The sequence below is a fragment of the Peromyscus californicus genome, unplaced genomic scaffold (assembly GCF_007827085.1).
Source record: "Peromyscus californicus insignis strain IS unplaced genomic scaffold, ASM782708v3 Scaffold_16__1_contigs__length_79575227, whole genome shotgun sequence".
Lineage (NCBI taxonomy): Eukaryota > Metazoa > Chordata > Mammalia > Rodentia > Cricetidae > Peromyscus > Peromyscus californicus.
In genome coordinates this window covers 18140866-18161518 of record NW_026294458.1, presented here as the reverse complement: position 1 = coordinate 18161518, position 20653 = coordinate 18140866, and the positions used below count along the sequence as shown (strand labels likewise).

Sequence of the window (20653 nt, the reverse complement as noted above, 5' to 3'; positions counted from 1 at the left end):
CCCCCTTAGGCCTTTGGGATCTGGGGTGCAGGACAATCCCCGAAGGCCTTTGGGATCTGGGGTGCAGGACAATCCCCGAAGGCCTTTGGGATCTGGGGTGCAGGACAATAATCCCCCTTAGGCCTTTGGGATCTGGGGTGCAGGACAATCTCCCTAAGGCCTTTGGGATCTGGGGTGCAGGACAATAATCCCCCTTAGACCTTTGGGATCTGGGGTGCAGGACAATAATCCCCCTTAGGCCTTTGGGATCTGGGGTGCAGGACAATCCCCCGAAGGCCTTTGGGATCTGGGGTGCAGGACAATCCCCCTTAGGCCTTTGGGATCTGGGGTGCAGGACAATCCCCCGAAGGCCTTTGGGATCTGGGGTACTTAGGCCAAGCCACCAGAGCTGCTTTTAGCAGCTGGTTTTTGTTTTCTTGTGTAACCTGCCTAGCTTATCTCAGGGAAACAAATACATTGTCAGTGTTAACAGTATAATTATGATACCCTGAAATGTGTACACTAATGTCTCACTGTCACCACATTTTGTTAAATACTCCATCCGAATGCCTTTCCTAAGAAGCCTGCGGTGACCCCTGGCAGCCAGGGTCAGTCTGTCTGTAGTACCATACCTTCCTTCCACCACACTCTTCCTGTCTGTGTGGAGTGAGACCTGAAGCAGAGGCCATCAGGCTGTTTCCCCATCTGTAACACTTGTATAGTTAATGGATTGAGGAACGGTGACTAAATGAACGGTCCTCTCCCTGAATTCATCTCTGAATTCTTCAGGCTGTGGAGGGACAGGTTCTCTGCCTGGTGTCTGCAGAGCATCGCCTAGGGGAGAGGGGCCAGCAGCACCCTAGGTCATAAGAGACGGAGAACTCCCCAGTCTCCTTGCAGAGTGTCAGCAAGGTGCTGCCACAGTGCAGAGCAGCTGTGCTGACTGCTCCTGACTGTAGCATAAAGGTGCAGTGGTGGGCCTGTCGGCACTGGGCAGGTGCTGTGAATTAATGTCAGTGTGAATGCGCCTTATATGTTCCTGTCCTTTCAGGTGACTCTCAGCGAAGGTCCTCACCATGTGGCCTTGTTTAAAGATAGCTCTCGGGAGTTTGACCTTACCAAGGAGGAAGACGTAAGTAGAATTCAAACCAGATTCATGGCTGTGCTCCAAGACAAAGAAGTGAAACATTTGTCGTTCAGATTGTCACAGGACTTTGTTCTTTTCCATTGATAGCTTGCGGCGTTAAGACATGAGATCGAACTCCGAATGAGGAAAAATGTGAAAGAAGGCTGTACAGTTAGCCCTGAGGTAGGGCAGCAATCCTTTCAGCGCGGTTTGGAGATAGCAAATTCTTACGGATATTAATAATTAACATGGGTATGCTGTTTAGATTGCAGCTTTTCCAAGATGTCTTTTTTTTTTTAGTTTCTTGATTTGTTTTTCCTTTTTTTTTGAGACAGTCTCACTATGTAGTCTGGGCTGGAACTAAGTATGTAGATGAAGCTAGCCTTGAACTTACAGAGATCCACCTGCCTCACAAATGCTGGGATAAAAGGCGTGTACCACCACACTCTGCATTTTTTTTTTAATATTCTAAATAATGTATCATTGAAGGGAGAATTTTCTAGAATAATTACTTTGGAATCAAAAAAAAAATAACTTTTCTGAATAAAAAATAAATAAAATATCTGAATGAACAAGATCGAAATTTTTCAAAATATTTATCACCACAAATATTCTCAAGAAATTCACCCTCCAAGAGACTGATTTTTTTTTTTTTTCCTTTCCTTAATAGACCATCTCTTTAAACGTCAAAGGCCCTGGGCTGCAGAGGATGGTGCTTGTGGACCTACCCGGTGTGATCAATGTAAGTCCATACAGAAGATGTGTTTCATTTTATTCCTGCTGTGGAAGCCATTTATAATGACACAAAATTTTTTTCTTCAAGACTGTGACATCAGGCATGGCTCCTGACACAAAGGAAACTATTTTCAGTATCAGCAAAGCTTATATGCAGAACCCTAATGCCATCATCCTGTGTATTCAGGGTAAGTTCCCAGGGACACTCAACTGCAGCCAGCCTCTCCTCTTAGAACTTGAAGTATTGCTGCAGTATCTGTCATGTAAGCATACACGCACGTGTGTTCTCACTGCGCCTGTCATCTTAGTAGTAAATGGAATTGAAGATGTCACTTTTGACATCATTGGGATTTTTATTGGCTACATTCCTAAAGTAAATGTATCAAGACTACATTTTCACACTCAGCTTTGTAATTATTACACTGTTATTTCCTTTTTTCAGATGGATCTGTAGATGCTGAGCGCAGTATTGTTACAGACTTGGTTAGTCAAATGGATCCTCATGGAAGAAGAACCATATTTGTTTTGACCAAAGTAGACCTGGCAGAAAAAAATGTAGCCAGTCCAAGCAGGGTGAGGGCAAGTTGTATGTGTGTGTCTGTCTGTCTCTGTGTGTGTGTGTGTGTGTGTGTGTGTGTGTGTGTGTGTGTGTGTGTGTGTGTGTGTCTGTCTGTCTGTCTGTCTGTGTCAGTGCTTTAGGCTCCTCATCTAGTGGGAATGAAGACATTTATGATAGGATCACATAGGTTGTGATGAGTTACTAGTCAAATAATACACGGTGGTTAGAATGGTTCTCGGGCACCAAGTGCTGCATAACTGGTGACTGGCTTGTTTACAAATGATAAATTCGTATTCTGTAGTCCCTGTGGAACAGTGGCATCGGGTCCTTCTCCTCACTGCTACTGCAGAGGCTGTCTCTCTTTCCCACCTTAAACCTGTGGGGCTGCCTCTGTGTCAGGGTCCCCAGACATAGCAGGTGATTCTTTCAAAGGACCCACAGGGTCACCACATAGTCATAGATGCCTCGAAGACACATTACAGAGCCATGAGGGAGAACATGCGTAGGATACAGTCTAGAGGCAGCCTGCTCATGTTTCCAGAAGCCTTCTCTCAGAGGCTGGTCAGAGAGGCAGTACCAAAATTCCAAATTCCCAGAAGAAAACTGGTCAGCACATACCACATGGCTTGCCCAGGAATGCCAGACACAGACCAGCAGACCTTTTGTAGGGTCCTCTTGGGCTGCCGTGGCAACTTGTCCTTGAGCCTCTGCCCCTCTGCCTTGCTTTGTGTTTTTGTTTGTGAGCCTAGCCTTTAACGGCCGCGCCACCTCTCCAGCCCTCCTTGCCTTATTTTAAGAGCACGGCAGTATTGTTGTGGTGGTGTTGGTGCTCGTGGGAAGAGGAGGAGCAAAGTAGAGACAGTGTCTGTGGCCTCCTTTCTCCCCAATGCTCCCACTCCTTCTTCTGTGGGGCAGTCACTTTGGATTTCACTGGAGATGCAGTTGAAGCTTACTTCAGGCCTTTCCATGGCGAAGACTCGGTTTTAGTCTACCTTTGCCTTGTCTCACCACCGTGGCAATCTGAATGGGCGTCCGGAAGCGGAAATTCTCACATCGTGTATGAATGATAGATTTATGTAAATATGCATTTTCCTGGGCCCAGACTCCATAGATTTTTATGTCACTTAGAAAAAGGATTTTTGTCCTTAAAAGAGTTTAAAACCAGTCTAAAATATATTGTTTCAAGTAGGGATAAGAAGAGAAATTAGTAAAAGATAATCCAGCTTGGTGAGAATGTAGATAATCAGGGCCCACAAAATGTATCAGCAGATAAAGGTGCTGTAGCCAAATCTGAGTTTGATTCCTGAAACCCACAGAGTAGAAGGAGAGAGCTGACTCCTATGAATTGTCTTCTGACCTCTACATGCATGCCCAAACATACATATACAGATAAACAAATGTCATTTTTTAATTTAATAGAACAATTTAAATTTTTAAATATTCAAAGCAACTATAAGGAGAAAGTAATGAAGCTATTTCTTGAGTGCTTCTCTCTGCCAGGCTTTGTGCTCAGTGCCATTATCTCATAACCTCAGTAACCTTGTATTAAAATTATCTCACTGATATTATGTCACTTACGGTCACATAGCTAGGAAACGGTAGAACAAGCTCTCAGGTCTGACTCAGCAGCACTGTGACTTGATCGCTCCAAGTTTTGATCTAGGTATGCACATTTTAATATGGCATTTTTAATAGAGTAAAGTTAAGTCTATTTCCCTCAGATAACAATCAGAACACATATGTTTTTGAACAGATTTATATATGCTGATAAGTATATATATGTATAGAGTTTTTTAATATTTTGCTTTCTAAATTGCATGTCGTGCTTTTAAAAATTAATAAGTCTATATTTCACATTTATTTTTCCCATTTGTTAAAACAGATACAACAGATAATTGAAGGCAAGCTCTTCCCAATGAAAGCTCTGGGTTATTTTGCTGTTGTAACAGGAAAAGGTATGCAAAGATGGATCATTATAACTTATTTTTAGCTTTTGTTGTTTTCAGATAATAAAAATTATTTTTCTTGATGAAAATTTGGTCATCGTCTTTCCTAGGAAACAGCTCTGAAAGCATTGAAGCTATAAGGGAATATGAAGAAGAGTTTTTTCAGAACTCCAAACTCCTGAAGTAGGTGTCATGTAGCAGTATTCAGAGTCTCTACAGTGAGAGCGCAGCTTACACTGGGCTGCTTCAGCTGCACCGACCTTGTCTGGGAACAGCTAGCCTTCTGTGGGCTCTCCATCCACGCAGTGGTCTGTACCCAATGAGGCTGTCCTGGGGCGCTCTTGGATAGAGTAGAAGCAGTCTGTCTATCACATGGTGCAGCAGATGGCAGGACAGACTGCCTCTGCAGGTGTGGACTGAGAGACAACCCTCACACCTCTTACATCCGTTTCCCTAGAAAGTGATTTTTTGATTAATTTTTCCTATTTTAAATATGTGTGCGCATTTCTCTTATAATAGAAAAAGTTGGAGTGGGAGGTGACAACAGGCTGTTCCTGAATAGATGCTGGAAGAAATTGACAGAAAATAAGACACTAAACCACAAATCAAAATAGAGGGACTAAAGCAGCCATTTCAGAATTTCACTGAAAGTTTCTTCGTTTTTCTGGAAATAGACAAGCATGTTTGCTCATATTTGTACAGAAGGAAGGAAGGACAGTTCTGCAGCCATAGCCAAGGATTCTCTTTAGGAAAGGAACAACGAGCCTGTAGAACCGTGCTGCCCCCTGTGGTGCCCCCTGTGGTGCTCCCTGTGGTGCTCCCTGTGGTGCTCCCTGTGGTGCTCCCTGTGGTGTCATGTGCACACGCCAGACTGGCCGGTGTCTGATAGGACAAACACAGCCATGCTTCGAGAGCTCAGCACTACATGTGGCTGGTGCTCGCCTTGCTGGACAGGTCAGGTGCCCCATTTCCTCACTGCAGAAAGTTTTCTGGGCAGTGTTAGTGTGGAGTAAGTGCTCCTTTGTCATTCTGACACACTAGCTCTGGTCTCTTGTAGGACGAGTATGCTAAAGGCACATCAGGTCACCACGAGAAATCTAAGCCTTGCTGTGTCCGACTGCTTTTGGAAAATGGTTCGCGAGTCAGTTGAGCAACAGGCTGATAGCTTCAAAGGTAAGCTGGCTTCTTGAAGCAGACCCACAAATCCAGGCATGTGATTTACTATTGGACAGCATGTGGAAAAAAGAGAAACCAAACCTTCTGTTTTACAAGATCCGATTTTCCCCTTCGGAGGCACCATTACAGAGTTCTCAGAAGCAGCGGCTTTGCAGCAGTGTTTAGAGAAAGCTTCATAGCCTGTGGAGAACTTGGATCCTCCCTTACAGGAAGAAGGGAAACCGCGAGGCCTGTGTTGTACTGTCCCCCAAGCCCACATAGCTGCATCCACTGAGAGCACGTTCTCCTCCCCTCTTGCCATTCGGAAAGTTCACTTACTGTTTATCCCACTTAGTCCTACAGCAATTTCATGTCGTCTTTATTTCCATTTCACAGATGAGAAAACAGAGGTGCAGGGTAATTTACATAGCCAGTGCCACATAGCGTTAGACCAGGATCTGAATTACAGCGCCAGGGTCCATTTTCCTGGCAGCTACACTAAACTGCTCCAGCTGTGGCTTTGTGAGCTGAACATGGAGAAACAAGAAGTGAGAAGAATAGTTGAGACAACTGTAACAGTAATAGCATCAGAACGTCAGGGCACCAAGACGTGCTCGGAAACCCGGCTGATACACAAGTAGAGAGGTAACCTTCTTCACAGTCAGACTGGCCATCTTCCTTTCTCCACAGCCACACGTTTTAACCTGGAGACGGAGTGGAAGAATAACTACCCTCGCCTGCGAGAGCTCGACAGGGTAATAATATCTGAGTGCCCCACGGTCTGGTATATACTTTAATTCACTGTGTGCTTACAGAGTTGTTATCTGCTGAGCGAAATTGCTATGGTCTTCGTGATAATTACATAGGAGTATTTATCTTTTCTACAGTAATTTTAACTATCGTAACATTTTAAAATAATTCGGAATCATAGAATGTAAAACATGTTAAAATGATTTCTGAAAAAATTATAAATATTCTTTAGTAGTCTTGTTGATGTATACTTAGGTAATCTATTTTTTGTTTTTAGTTATACATTAGCTTTTTACTTTGTTGGTATTTATATTGGACATGTAGAGTCTAACGGGAACTAAATATGTTTTTCTTTGATTTTAAAATAGCATTAGTTGTAAGATCCAACATTATCTTACTATTACTGATCACTAAATTGTGTGTGTTGGTTCTTTAGCATTTGTTATGTGGAAATGTTATATTAAAAAACTGCAGTCAGAATTGGAAAGGGTAGACATGGTGACTGCTGCCTCTTGCTCCTTATCTGAGTAATGACGTTCCTAAAGGAGACTAGAAAGTCATTTGCTGCTCTCACATCTTCAAACCAAAACTTAGTCAACACACCTTGTCCATGTCCTCCTTTTGGTTGTCTCTGAAGATCAGACGGGACAGATGTAGTGGCTCGTGACAATCCTAACTTGTCTCTCTGTTGCCTAGAATGAACTATTTGAAAAAGCTAAAAACGAGATCCTTGATGAAGTTATCAGCCTGAGCCAGGTTACTCCAAAACACTGGTGAGTATTAACCTTTGTCTCGGTGTCTTTTCGCTCTAAAGTAGAAGAAAGCAGTGAGTTTTGTTGCCTGGGTTCATCTCTCGAGATGCAGCTGCAGCAGGCAAACAGTAAAGTGTGTCTCCTGTAGAAATAGCTGCAGTTGTAGTCTGTCAGCTGACCGTCTGGACAGTAGCTTACTCAAGGCCCCTTTGAATCTGCTTTGTTATTTCTATAGACTCATTTACATATAATTTCATAAAATTGTCACAAAGTAACCTATCAGGACCAGTTATTACTAACCGGAGAATAGCATCATAGGGAACATTGATCTGTAAAGGAACAAGGGTATATGCTTTTTAGATGTCATTCAAGACCAGAAGTAACTGGTGATTTCTGTGACATGTATGCAGTGTGCTGTGTACAATAACATTTTTTTAATTTTTGTGTGTGTGGGTGTTTTGCCTGCATGTGTCTGTGTACCACATGCATACCTGTTGCCCACAGAGGCCAGAAGAGGACGCTGGGTCCCCTGGAACTGGGGTTGCAGATGGCCGTGTGCTGCCTTACGGTGCTGGGAATAGAACTCGTTTCCTCTGATGTAGCCGCCAGCGCTTTCATCACTAGCCATCTCTCCAGACCCACTATGTGTTAGGTTTTCATTGCTTCCTACTTTTTTAAACAAATTCATTCTTTTGAAAATTGTCATAGGAATCCTAGGGCAAGCTATCATCTTCAACTTATGTTTATGTAATTGCAGGCATTCTTAAATTTATTGAAACAGGGCATTATAAACAGACTAAACCAGGGATGGTGGCAGGTGCTTGTAATCCCAGCATGCAGGAGAACACAAATTCCAAGGCAGCCTGTGCTGCATCGGTGACCGTATACCGCAGCAAGACAGGCTGCCTGCAGCTCGAGTGAGCTGCATATAAAGAGCCTCAAAGTTCTGTAGTTATATTTTAATTAACAAATTCCTCATGCCTAAATTACCTTCCAGTAAGCCTGTGGTATTTAAGAACGTATCACTCTTGGCGCAAAACTATCCTTACCACCATTCATGATACATAGTTTTAGTACCTCTGTTTGCTCAGTCACTGATTGTCACATGGAGTCGACAGCAGCCTGAGTTTGAATTTGTTCTCACTGGTTTCCCCATCTCGGGGGCCCTATCTTCCTCTTTCTTAAGTCATCGATATTTGCCAGATTCCTTACTCTCCTTGTTAAGAAAAAGGTATCTGGTCTTATTTTTACTGTTGACTGATTAGTCAAATATATATGACACAAACTGTTTTGTTTCTTATTTATATTTTAAACCAGTTCAGTGACTTTGTACAATTCAGTTAGCTCATAAAATTATAAGAGAGGGGGCCTGGAGAGATGGTTCAAAGGTTAAGAGTACTGGCTCTTCTTCCTGAAGTCCTGAGTTCAATTCCCAGCAACCACATACATGGTGGCTCACAGCCATCTAAAATGAGATCTGTGCCCTCTTCTGGCGTGCAGGCATATACGCAGGCAGAACACTGTATACGCAATAAGTAAATAAATAAATCTTTTAAAAAAAATTACAAGAGAGATACAGACATGTAGATATGTACATAAGTAAATTTTAAATGTACCTAAGTATAACTAATTAATATAATACTAGTTGACTTCCTAGATTGTATGAGGGTAATATACGGAAGAGGTGATTTATAAATCATAACTGATGGACTGAGGATGCAACTCAGTGGTAGAGTGCCTGCTTAACAAGCCAAGGCCCTGGGTGCTCTTCAGTGCTACTTAAAGAGGTGGGGAGCCTATAACTAGTAATATTATTTATGGTAGGAAAAAAAAGTGACCCTACTGCAAATTAATGTATTACCTTAAGTATGATTAGTTTTGTTTACGTAGAGCAATGCTAAAATGCTAAAATTTTATACATAGCCACACTGAAATAAGCCTGAAAGGTAAATGTGTTTGTTTACTACACAAGACACTTAACAGAGTTGTGAAAAGACAAGAAGTGAGATTCCAGTGGAGAAGACACAGCTGAGAACTAGAACATTTGGTGGGTGGCTGAGAATTCTTAGCTGCCTGATCAGATGCCCTCTAGTGAGTTTTCTTGCTCAGCTTGTGCTTTTAGACTCTAGAATTTGACACAAAGATCAGAGTAGCCAATCCCAGCCTTAACTGTTGATGCTGCAATGGATTTAACTGCATTGCACCAAAGAATTTCTGGAGCATAGTTAGGATTACCTTAGAGGTTACATGAGCACTTTAAGATGGGGGCCTTAGCTCTGAATTATTGAAGTCCCAGGACTGCGTAGTAAGTACTGTATTTCCTAAGAGGATAATTTGTCATTTACTTACAGACATTCTGCATGCTTTAGTCATGTTTTAAGAAAGGAATCCTGAGAGTTCAAATTGACATATAATGTGTTAGAGTAGTAAATATATGCACACTGCATTTGTCCAGCAATGGAAGTGATCTTAAAGATACAGCTACTACATTAAATGAGAGGCTGGTATGTCATTAACGCGTAACCATCTTTTCTAGCACAGCAATTGACTGACCTTATAGAAATACACTTTATAAAATCCAGTATTATGGTATTGTGCAATTTTTGATGAAAGTATTATGTTTTCTTTGGTTAGTTCAATAGACTAAAACAAAAGTGGGGAAAACACACAGTTGAATCCCCTGACTCAAAGGTGAGGAATCTGAGCTTTGTGGCCTCATGAAGTGGAATTTAAAGAGTGGATTGGTGTTAAGAAAAGAGGAGAGCAAAGGGTTGCAGAGGCAGGAGGTGAGAGGAGGAGAGAAAACTTGATGTTTGTGTCCGTGGCTGTCCCGTAGAGAGAGGTAGAGGTCAGCGATAACCCGGGAGCTGTAAGCCAGTTCTCTAAGGCTGGTCAAGGAAGGAAAGCGCTCAGCCAGGAAGCACTTAAGAGGTCGGGTGACTTGAACATGTAGTAGTGCAGGTGGGAGAGAGTCTTGAGGTGTTTGAAAGGTGACACAGGAAATAGAATTGACAGATTCGTGGCTGGATAAAAGTGATAAAGAAGAATGCTTTTTTTTTTTTACATCCAGCCATGCTATCTCATCACTAAGTAATATGTCTTCTCATAACCTTCCCTTTTGTGGTAACTGAACAGTCATCTGACCATTGACAAGGTGACCCCAGCAGCTAACCCAGTGGTTCAGAGGACTAGGAGAGTACCTTTGCCTTGTCAGCAGGAGTGTCTCTGCTCTCACTGGGTTGTGGTTGCGCTCCAGATGGACCAGATCATAACAGGGTAGTTTGGGTTTTCTTGTTGTTGGATTTTATTTTGGTTTTACCTTGTATTCTGTAACAGAGTTTATTCCAGTGGAAGCCAAATAAATACTTTCTTGAGATTTTAAGTACTTTCGTAGTGGAAATGGTTGTTTTTTTCTTATTTAGAGATCTTATTCTTTTTTTTTTTTTTTTTTTTTTTTTTTTTTTTTTTTTTTTTTTTTTTGGTTTTTCGAGACAGGGTTTCTCTGTGTAGCTTTGCGCCTTTCCTGGAACTCACTTGGTAGCCCAGGCTGGCCTCGAACTCACAGAGATCCGCCTGGCTCTGCCTCCCGAGTGCTGGGATTAAAGGCGTGCACCACCACCGCCCGGCTCGAGATCTTATTCTTAAAGAACACCTAAAGGCAGAATTTTCAGCTTAAGTCTGCATCCTTTATATTATTGTCTTAGCCATGAAGTCCTGAAGCATCATATATGGTGATATCCTGTATCTCTACGCTTTGTGATACGGTTTGCTAAATTGTAAAAATTATTCAAAAAGTTTTCGCCTTAGACTCCAGTAAACATGTACAGTGTATGTTAGGGCTAAGTTAATGAGCACATGAAAATACACAAAGACCTGTAGCCACAGTGAGGAGGTACTGGAAACCCACTAGACTGGCTGAGAGCTGAGACAGCGCCATGAGTGTAGAGTATCTAAGACCCTCCTTCTCTGCTAGTAGGAATGTAAACCACTGAGGTGTTTTAGAAAAAAATGGCATCTTCAAAAACTGCTCTATGTTCGTTCACCCACTCCACTCGTAGATGTGTCCCCACGGAGAGGAAAGGCATGCATCCTTCTAAAGATTTGTGACAGAATGGTCACAGCAGCTTTGTTTGTAGCAGCCAACAACTAGAAAGAGTGCACGACCATCAATAACCGAGTAGATTATACCCCATCAGTGGTGCTTAGCAATACACCACAGATTTCAAACTAAGTATGTTGAGTGAAAAAAGGTAGGTGGAAAGAGTACATGCCACATGATTACATGTATGTGAAGTTCTAGAAACTACAAGTAATTGTAATAACAGCAAATAGAGTGGTTATAGATCTGATGAGAGGCGTTTATCTTGATTCCTGTGATTCACAGATGTGTACACATCCCAAATTTGTCAGCCCTTCAAATATGTGTAGTTTATTACCGTAGTTAGTGATACTTAAATCAAGCTATTTTTAACCTGTTTCTTGAAACTTCAATTTTAGGGAGGAAATCCTTCAGCAGACTCTGTGGGAAAGAGTGTCAACTCACGTGATTGAGAACATCTACCTTCCGGCCGCACAGACCATGAATTCAGGAACATTTAACACCACAGTGGACATCAAGCTGAAACAGTGGACTGACAAGCAGCTTCCTAATAAAGCAGTAGAGGTTAGGATATGATTTAATTAAATGGGTAAGAAGCATTGTATGGAGGGAATCGGTGCTGTGGATTGGGGCCTTATTTCCCTGGTAGTCACTATCTTTCTCAGCCTAACACTTCCGGTACGCTCTGCGCCTGCCTCTGTTGGACTAACCTTGATATGTTCTCAGGTGCTGCTAACATAAAAGTTTACTAATCGGGATGCTGTTTGCCTTCCAAAGATGACATTTACTGAGACCAGCAAAACTGGCTTGGCAGTGAAATATTTTGAACTTCTATGAATTGAGCTTCTATAAGGAATATCTTCAAATGGACTAAACGTTACCATTTGTACATTTTCTCCAGGACCCTATAACCCTTGCATATGCATTGTGTTAGGGTCCTGCTAGTTTTACTAGGAATTATTTACAAAATTAAAGCAGTTTGAAGAATCCATTTCTGTCCTGAGGCATCTTGCCCCGACCCTGTGAAAACTGATAGCCGCCCACTGGCTCAACCTTCCCGCAGCTTCCTCTGAGAAGCTGGGGTGACAATGCTACCCACCTGCCAGGGTTGCTGTCAGAATTAGGGGAGTTACTGTTACGTACTTAGGTAACACCTGGTCCATCCATAAGAGCCACTCAGGATTATCAACATTAGCCACATTTGTCCTGCACTCCAGCTGAGAGCCAGTATGTCCTGGACTCTGAGAGATGCTCAACAGCATGTGGTTGGTACTAAGTGTGATTTTATTCTGCATACCTGCCTTGGAAGAGGCATTGGCTCCTTGTGTCCGGCCCCAGCCTGGCCTCTGTACCACAGTCCTCACAGCCTGGGCCCATGTCCTGCAGCCCTGCAGCCTCGGCCTGTGTTGACGCTGCTGGACCACTTACATGGAAAGAACTGGAGAGCTGTGCCTGTCCGTCAGTTCTCACCCTGTCTGGGTGTGTCCTGGCCTGAGACATTTGCATAGTCAAAGCTTCCCGCAGTGAACCGAGTCTTTGTGACTCCAGGAATTGTGTCCTTTCTGCCCTGGGCTTTCTGTTGGGGGAAGGAGTGGAGCTGATGAGGGTAGGCAGCGAGTGGGTTCATTCCCATCCTGTGCAGGCATGGAGGTGCATGCCTGCAATCCTAGCTCTAGGGAGGCTAACTAAGCAGGGGATTGCCTTCCAGTTCACCACAGGACAAAACGAAAGCCTCCTCGCCCCACCATCTATGTGCACTGAAATTACCTTTGTCCTGTGCGCTTCCTTTCACAGTCGACATGGAATAAAAGTCAGCTAGCAATACTTCATAGGACTTGGAGCTTTCAATATGAGTGTTCGCTTGCAGGCAGAGCTTAAAGACGATTGGCTCAGTGAGTAAGCACTGAGATTTAGTGTGGTGTGGCGGCAGCACGCAGACTCAGACGTGCTGAAATAAGTCAAGTAAATGTGTTGGCAGACTTAGGGTGTAGGACTGGCCAAAAGGAGCCAACCCTGCTCGGCTCAGCGAGTGCGTCCTGTGGGGATGTGAGTTGATTATTTCCAGGTTGTTCTCAAGCACTGGAGGTGCAGATGGATAAGTCTCAGTTTTTAAAATTGGCAGCTTTCTTTTTTTAACGGGACCACTGTATGTCACCCTCTCTGTCCTGGAACTCACTATGTACACCAGGCTGGCCCTGAGCTCACAGAGATCCACCTACCTCCCCGTCCTGAGTGATAGGGTTAAAGGCCTAAGACACAACTTGTGTCCTTTTATTGGTGTGCATACATCTACCAATGAACTTGCATTTCCCGATCAGCTGCTCTATCACATCGGTTTGCTTTCGTGTTATTTTTTTCATGTTGCATATTAATTAAGGATAAGCAGTCTAAATACAGCTTTTTTCTTTTATACCTAGGTGGCTTGGGAGACACTCCAAGAGGAATTTTCCCGCTTCATGACAGAACCCAAAGGAAAGGAGCACGACGACATATTTGACAAGCTCAAGGAGGCCGTGAAGGAGGAGAGCATCAAGCGGCACAAGTGGAATGACTTTGCAGAGGATAGCTTGGTACGCCCGCGGCCTGGGTAGACTTGCTGCGCCTCTGCCTGTCCATCAGGACGCCAGCAGCATCGTTTTCACAGGGTGTCCCAAACTGACTCTCATGGAGGTCTATATGACTGCAATGGAAAGTAATAGATTTATGATTTGTAACCCGCCCTCAGCATGCCTCTGGCTCTTCTAAAATAACCCTCTGCCCTTTTTCTCTTGACCTCCACTTCTGAAGAAAAGCAGTGATGCAGTTAGCAGGTCCCCAGACGTTTCCACGGATTGCCGTCTCTTAGTTATTGGGGGCTGTCTGTAGATACCTTGGTGTAAAATCATAGCACTACCTACCATGGATTGAAGGTCTGCCGGGGGCCAGAACAACCCTTAAGTGTTTTATAAGCATTGTTTGGTTGACCTTATATGTGCTAGGGAAGGCCTCTGTCACCGAGCTATATCCTCAGCCTCTTTTGCTTTAAATAGGGTCTTGTTAAGTTGCCCAGGATGACCTTGAGTCTGTGACCCCGGCAATCCTTGAACGGTCAGTTCTGCCTACATCCCCTGAATAGCTGGGGTTATGGGTTTGACCCGCCGAACCCAAAGCTTGATTGACTTCTGAAGCAGTTGTGTTAGTGAGGTTTTGTTGCTGGGTCAGACACCCGAGTGACAGGAAGGAAAGGTTTACTTGGGTATGTCTCCATCTGTGGGTGGTTTGGTTCCATTGCTGTTGGCCTGTGCAGCGAGGCTCTGAAAGGCAGGCATGGTGGAACAAAGCTGCTCGTTCATAACAGCCAAGCACAGAGGGGAGGGAACAGCCTTCAGAGGAACCCCACAGCAGCCTGCTTTCCTCCCCAGGCCCCCCCATCCAGTGGCCCCGAAGGTATTTAGTCACCAATGGATTCATTCATTGATGGAGTTAGCACCCTCGTGATCCAGTCACCTCTCAGTAGGACCAGCATCAGGGGCCAAGCCTTTTGGTGACACCTCAGGACAGACAGCCACAGGCCTGTCATGCTCTTTGGTGACACGTCAGGACAGACAGCCACAGGCCTGTCATGCTCTTTGGTGACACCTCAGGACAGCCAGCCACAGGCCTGTCATGCTCTTTGACAGAGCTGGACTCACCACCTCCTCTGACTACTCCTGGCTTCTGCTCCTTTCATAGTGAGCATGCTCCTACCACAGTAAGGCCTTTATTAGTCGGCCCTTCTGCTCCTTTCATAGTGAGCATGCTCCTGCCACAGTCAGGCCTTTATTAGTCGGCCCTTCTGCTCCTGTCATAATGAGCGTGCTCCTGCCACAGTCAGGCCTTTATTAGTCGGCCCTTCTGCTCCTTTCATAATGAGCATGCTCCTGCCACAGTCAGGCCTTTATTAGTCGGCCCTTCTGCTAGCGGGGCCAGGGCACAAGGGGAACTGTTGAAAGGACTGGACCATTTTTTAGAAAAGCAAAGATCTCACTGTGCACTATTTGTAATTATAATTTCATTTTGAGAAATATTTGTCTTTGTATTTGAAAACCATATCCTTACTTCATTGCCTGGAAGGCTGGGTTTCTAAAAGAAGGGCCAGTTTCATTCATTCACTCAAAAGTTATAAAATTTAGAAACTAGTTTTTAATTATAAAAATAATAGCTAATATTTATGATTGACAAAGTGGTTGAGCCTTTGCCCTGTCACTGTATTTCTGTTAACAACAAGAAAATGATTAATAATTTCTGTTTTAAAATATTTCTGCATAGTTAATATGGAAATAAATAAATAAATACAGATGGGAATATGATCCTCTGGATATTAGGATTCTAACTCTTATGATTTATTTAGTCAAATGTACTATTTACGTTCTTCTGTCATCCCCCTCAGTTAGCTCTTGAATTTTAGCCACAGGAGACTCCACTTTTGTTCAGATAAAAACTGACAGGTGTAGCCAGATAAAAGGGGCTTCTTCTGCGCTTCTGTGAGAATAACTTCCCCTTTGTGGTTATTTGTTATGTTCAATATTTACTAAGTCACCACCTTAAATAAAATGACTGACATGTGGGAACATAAATTAAATTAGCTTTTTCTGCCCTAACCGTTTCAGAGGGTCATTCAGCACAATGCTTTGGAAGACCGGTCCATATCAGACAAGCAGCAGTGGGATGCAGCCATTTACTTTATGGAAGAGGCACTTCAAGCTCGGCTCAAGGATAGTAAGTAGGGACTTAAGATCTGGAGTCGTAAGCATTGTAAAATATAATCAGTGGGCTAGCGAGATAGCTCATTGGGTAAAGCAGTTGCCATGAAAGCTGAGAACCTGGGTTGGATCCCTGGAACCCATGGTGGAGACAGAAAAGACGCCTAAAAGTTGTCTTCTGACCTCCACTCATGCACTTCCAGACTCACACACATGCCATGTGTACACTGTGGAGACCACAGAGGTTTCCTAGTGAGACTCTGACCTTGCTTTACCCAGCAGGACTGCCTAAGGGGATGATTTGACCACTGGCATAGTTACCAGCTGTTTGGAAGGGTCTGCACTTGACTGTACGATATGCTGTGATCTAGCAAGGGGGAGGTCTTTTGCTCCGCCCCTTGACATTGTTATAAAAAGTCCTTTTGAAGAGACAGAGGGGACTGGTGGATTTTGATCCAGGTCCTCCCGAAGCTGTCCTATGTTTCTGTCTGTCTCCTCTCCTCTATCTTTCTATCTAAAAGTTTCTTATCCCTCTCTCCTCCTCATAGGAACCCTTAAAAAGGTGGGAGCTGGCCTCCCATAGATGGTGCTGTGAACAGGGGACTTAGGTTCAGGGACCCCCCACAATATACATATATAATAAGTTAATTTTAATATATAGCTAACACTTCAAAGTCTTTGTCCTAAATACAGTTAAATATTTAATTGTGGGATTTTTTATTTTTTTATGAGTTGCTTTGTGGCTAATAAAGAGAATAATTAGGCTAGACAGTGGATACTTATATTTATTCCTTACACATAGGAATTCTGTAAACAATTATACTTTTCATATATTTTTTTTTTTTTTTTTTTTTTTTTTTTTGGTTTTTCGAGACAGGGTTTCTCTGTGTAGCTTTGCGCCCCTGGAACTCGCTTTGGAGACCAGGCTGGCCTCGAACTCACAGAGATCCGCCTGGCTCTGCCTCCCGAGTGCTGGGATTAAAGGCGTGCGCCACCACCGCCCGGCTTTTTTTTTTTTTTTTTTTTTTTTTTTTTTTTTTTTTTTTTTTTTTTTTTTTTTTTTTTTTTTTTTAAAAGATTTATTTATTTATTTTGTATACAGCAAGTATGACCAGAAGAGGGCACCAGATCTCATTACAGATGGTTGTGAACCACCATGTGGTTGCTGGGAATTAAACTCAGGACCTCTGGAAGAGCAGTCAGTGTTCTTAACCTCTGAGCCATCTCTCCAGCCCATACTTTTCATATATTTTAAGTACATAATTGTCATACTTTTGCCATACTAATCATATAATTGTTTATTTTAATTAATTTCATATTAATATAGCATTTAGAAATAATTAAAAATTCATGAACATTATTAGTTATAATTTATAGCCTTGGTAAATGATAAAATTCCTACTGAATTAATTTTTATCTTTCTTCTAGCTGAAAATGCTATTGAAAACATGATAGGCCCAGACTGGAAAAAGCGGTGGTTGTACTGGAAGAATCGGACCCAAGAACAGGTAGGAACAAAAACATCTCCATCCTCATGGTGGCATTTTGTTCATGGTTTAGTTTGCTTTGGTTTTCTGTAGCCCAGGCTGGCCTTGAACTCAGAGAACTTCTCCTTCAGCCTCCTGCTGATATCATAGGCATGTGCCGGCCCATCTGCCTGCATTCTGTCCATTTCAGTTCCAGCGTTAACACGGTCGTGGGGCTGGGGAAGATGACTCAGTGGGTAAGAGCTCTTGCTGTGCAAGCGTGGGACCTGAGTTCAGATCCCAGGCCCCCAAAGAAGCCCAGCATGGCTGCCTGAGCACCCGTAGCTCTGGGGATGGAGCCAGGAGGATCTCTGGGGCCACTGCCTGCCAGCCTAGCTCCAAGTTCACTGGGAAAGGCAGCACAGGGTACCTGATGTCCTCCTTTGACCTCTGCGTGTGTCCACAGGTGCCAGCAACCACATGCATCCACCAGGGCCACACTCACAGATACTCACATGTGCACATATGTGTGCGTGCACACACGTACATGTTCATATGTATACACAGTATTCTCATGGCTCTAGAACATTCTTTAGAGTTTTAGTTGCATAAACCTTTTTAAAATATAATGAATGTTTTATTAAAAGATTAAAAAATCAATAAACTGTACTTCCCTGTGGTTGACCACTCTATTTATTTCTGTTCCCTGACTGAGGTTCAAAACAGAGTAGTTGGACTGGAGAGGTGGCTGGTGGGTAAGAACGCTTGCTGCCCTTACAGAGGACATGGGCTTGGTCAGGTCCCAGGACCCCAGGACAGCTCACACCCACCACAAACGCTGGCCTCTGAGGGCACCAGACATATACGTGGTGCACATACATACATGTAGGCAAAACACCCATACACAAAGTAAAATAAATAAAATCTCTTTAAGTAAAGAGTAGTTACGAACAAAAAACATGAAACAGAAATCAAAGGCTATGTGACAATTGTGCTTAGGAAGAATACTGATTTTTATATACATATATACGTTTATGTATGTATGTGTGTGTGCATATATATATGTATATATATATAGTTTATTATATTATCTCTGAGTTTTTCTGTTGGAAGTTCATTCAAAGAGTTTTACCTTTTTGTAGTAGCTTGTTAAAATGCATCCAAAATAAATATGAAAATTCAGATGGAAAGTATGATAGAACTCATCCTTTAGTAAATATTGAATGAGCACTTCAGAACAAAATGGCAAAGCTAAATATAAGAACTTTATAAATCAGTAATTATAAAAAAAATGTGTGTCACTTCCGCACTCACCCCTTTTCACTCCTTTGAACTCTTTTTAGTTTTTCGAGACAGGGTTTCTCTGTGTAGCTTTGCGCCTTTCCTGGAGCTCACTCTGTAGACCAGGCTGGCCTCGAACTCACAGAGATCCGCCTGCCTCTGCCTCCCGAGTGCTGGGATTAAAGGCGTGCGCCACCACAGCTTCTTTTCCTGTAATATCAGTCTCATCCTTCAGTTCTTAAAGGGAAGTGCATAAATAGAATATCGAATCAAAATCATGTAAATGATGAAATAAGAAGAAAAGGAGGTGGTATCCAGTCCACTTGCTGTTGTTTCCTGTGTTCCCTGAATCTACTTAATTAGCAAAAAAAGGATGCTAAATGGAAAAATTCAGAGGTAAAGAGGATAAAGCACTCCCGAAGAGCATAACCTTATCCCCATGTTTTTCTTTACATTTTAGATAAAGATAGTGAGGTACATGATCAGTACCCTGGTTTTTCCCATGCCCTCACTCCTTGTTTCCTGATGGATAAGTGAGTTGACCCTAAGTCAGCCATGCATGTGTTTGCCACACAGATGGGCTGAGAAAAGGTCTGTCCAAAAGACCTTGTGAGGCTCTCCATCAGAGCTGTCTGGAAGAGACATGGAGTAGAAGCAGCTGGTATATGGCAGCCAAACTCAGCATAGGGTTAGAAGCCTCCAGAGCAATCAGTGACAAGTACTTTGCTCAGCAACTCCTGGTAAATAGACTAACCAAACAGAGAGACAACTCCTGCTCACAAGTTGTTTTTCTCCAGAATCCATTTAAGAGAAGTAACAAATGCATTTAAAGTCATTGCAAAGGATCTGTACCCCTAGAAGAGGAATCTGGGAGCCCTTCCTAGATGAGCCTTCACCCCTGTGCCAAGCCCAGGCTGGGGGCAGCATATGTATTGAGGCTGATGGTTTAGATATGGAGAAAGACACCAGAGTCACCTGGGAGGTGTCCGTGTACCAGGTTTGCTTTTTCCTTTAACATAGTGACTGACTGGAGTTCTCTCCCCTAATCTTTCTATCCATCCACTCCCAGTTGAAAGCTGCTCATGTGTCCCTCTTACCTAGAAGATACAGTGAGGACCATATTTCAGGAGAGGCAGAAGGTATCCCCAGGTCAGTTTAGAATGCTGTGTACAGTTCCTTCTGCCTTCATGAGTGACAGGGCTTAGCAAGAAAAGAAACGTAAGGTCTTCCTTTGTTAAAGATGAGAAACCAGGGGGCCGGGGAGGTAGCTCAGTGGTTAAGAGTGCTTGCTACTCCTCCAGAGTTCAGTTCCCAGAGTCCATGTCCTTCCCCTGGCCTCTGTTTTCACACGTGCCAAGCCTGAACTGTCTAAACAGCCTTCTTTTAACTTTAAAGGGTGTTCACAATGAAACCAAGAATGAATTGGAGAAGATGCTGAAATGTAATGAGGAGCACCCAGCTTATCTTGCAAGCGATGAGATTACCACAGTCCGGAAGAACCTGGAATCTCGAGGAGTCGAAGTCGATCCAAGTTTGGTAAGAAATACCATACAGGAGTTGGGGATTAGCTCAGTGGTAGGTTGCTTGTCTAGCAAGCACAAGGCCCTGGGTTCAGTCCTCAGCTCTGCGGGGGAGGGGGGGGACGACACCCACCACTGACAGCCAGCTGTGGTGACGGATGCAATACTTGGAATTTGGAGGCAGGAGTGCAAGGTCATCCTCAGCTACAACAAAGTGAGGCTGAGATAGCCCAGACTACAAGAGACTCTGTCTTGGAAAAAGAAAGAGGATAGAGTGTGCTTCTAAATCAGTGTTCCCTACAGTACAGTATTCCTTCCTCTAATGAGCTGTCTAAAGATCTAAGGGCTGAATTCTACTGTGATCATGTGCACATTTGCTGGTATAATTACAGTCATTTTGATTATATGAGGAAAAGCAATTTTTATTTCAGTTTGCTTCTTGAAGGGTAACTCAAAAAATTAAGATTTAGAAAATTAGGTTTACATGGCTCATTATAGCAATTCCTACAAAAGGGATAAAAGCACCCAGACCTTGTCTTGGCTCTGTTTTATATTTTTAGAGTA

The 20653-nt window shown here is 43.2% G+C and overlaps 1 protein-coding gene across 4 annotated transcripts in view; it reads left to right on the top strand.

Annotated features, from left to right (window-relative positions):
- Opa1 (OPA1 mitochondrial dynamin like GTPase) overlaps window positions 1-20653 on the top strand; it is a 79569-nt gene that overhangs the window by 31300 nt on the left and 27616 nt on the right. For all 4 annotated transcript variants that reach the window (XM_052740589.1, XM_052740590.1, XM_052740591.1 and 1 more), the window contains 15 exons: window positions 1031-1111; window positions 1214-1288; window positions 1776-1847; window positions 1929-2028; window positions 2283-2413; window positions 4282-4354; window positions 4456-4528; window positions 5403-5518; window positions 6191-6255; window positions 6947-7023; window positions 11500-11665; window positions 13519-13671; window positions 15730-15838; window positions 17251-17330; window positions 19965-20105. In XM_052740589.1, coding sequence (XP_052596549.1) covers window positions 1031-1111; window positions 1214-1288; window positions 1776-1847; window positions 1929-2028; window positions 2283-2413; window positions 4282-4354; window positions 4456-4528; window positions 5403-5518; window positions 6191-6255; window positions 6947-7023; window positions 11500-11665; window positions 13519-13671; window positions 15730-15838; window positions 17251-17330; window positions 19965-20105 — 1512 coding nt within the window. The remainder of the gene's footprint in view (window positions 1-1030; window positions 1112-1213; window positions 1289-1775; window positions 1848-1928; window positions 2029-2282; window positions 2414-4281; window positions 4355-4455; window positions 4529-5402; window positions 5519-6190; window positions 6256-6946; window positions 7024-11499; window positions 11666-13518; window positions 13672-15729; window positions 15839-17250; window positions 17331-19964; window positions 20106-20653) is intronic.